This window comes from Otolemur garnettii, unplaced genomic scaffold (genome assembly GCF_000181295.1).
Source record: "Otolemur garnettii isolate 467f Iridium unplaced genomic scaffold, OtoGar3 scaffold00008, whole genome shotgun sequence".
Lineage (NCBI taxonomy): Eukaryota > Metazoa > Chordata > Mammalia > Primates > Galagidae > Otolemur > Otolemur garnettii.
This window is the reverse complement of record NW_003852403.1, coordinates 16,925,802-16,926,958: the sequence shown is the minus strand read 5'-3', so window position 1 is coordinate 16,926,958 and position 1,157 is coordinate 16,925,802. Positions and strand designations below refer to the sequence as shown.

The 1,157-nt window shown below is 34.8% G+C and overlaps 1 protein-coding gene across 1 annotated transcript in view; it reads right to left on the bottom strand.

Moving 5' to 3' along the window:
- SLC25A16 (solute carrier family 25 member 16) overlaps positions 1-1,157 on the bottom strand; it is a 54,527-nt gene that overhangs the window by 45,615 nt on the left and 7,755 nt on the right. The window contains exon 2 of the mRNA XM_003783612.3: positions 560-652. Coding sequence (XP_003783660.1) covers positions 560-652 — 93 coding nt within the window. The remainder of the gene's footprint in view (positions 1-559; positions 653-1,157) is intronic.

Genomic DNA, 1,157 nt, shown 5'->3' with positions numbered 1-1,157 from the left:
CAAAAAAAAAAAAAGGGTAATTACTTCAGTTTTACATTTATCATCTCCATCCTTTATTTGCAATAAAAAAAAAATCAGATGAGCTGTTAACGTGTATTCTTGCAGAATGTGACTCATTAATGTCAATAAACAAATACAGTAGAACCTCTATAAGTTGGCCACCTGAGCAACTGTAACAAACAGTCAATGTATGATCAACATAAGAAACTAGGCCTACTGTACTAATACATACCTGTGGTGCATGCCTGGTCTATGAAAATTAGGTCAACTGAAGGAAGTAGTCAATGCAGGATCAACTATGGAGGTTTCAACTTTGGTACTTAAATGATTTCAAGATTTGAGGTAGAAAAATGTCATTACCTTAAAATGATAACATAAATAACCACTACTGCAAATGAAAAGATTAAAATGGGTAAGAGACATATCTTTTGGAAAATTTGCCCCTAAACTTGAGTTCCCTTTTGTGTCTTTTTTCTGCTATAATTCACAACTAGAAACCAAGCCAGCAAATGGAAACTATTTTCATGTTCATTTTTATCTTTCGCATTTATGAACTCACCTAAATGCTTATAATGGTGATTGTGAGCTTGTAATAAAACCTTTACTCGATCCAATGGGGCAACTGTTGTTTTGGCACAGCATCCAGCAATACCTAAAACGTTTTTAAAAAGTCAGTTAGAAATTACATACTATTTCTTTCCAGATGGAAATCATTTTTTGTTACGCCAGCAAACTTCTGATCTCTGATTTGGTCTCCATGACTAGAAATGCCCAACAGATGATTGGTCCCCATCCCCTGTAACTTAATAATTGATATATCAGCCTTCAAAGTAAGTTTTAGATGTGTAAATTCACCCCTAGTACCAGATGAACACTAAGAATCTTGCTAAATGTGGTTACAGAAAAATGCTCTTGAAAGTATTACCCAAATGTAAGACTATGCTTAAAATAACCATCTCTTCTTCCAGATGACTTTTTCATTGAAACAACCAAGTTGTACCCATGAAATTACTTATTCATTTATTCAAAAACATATTTGGTCCCTACCCTTCCCTGGGCAGATGTATAGACAAAAGAAGAATAATACATAGACATTAACGTAGGTCAGCAGGCCAGGCATGGTGGCTCATGCCTACAATCCCAACACTTGGAATGCT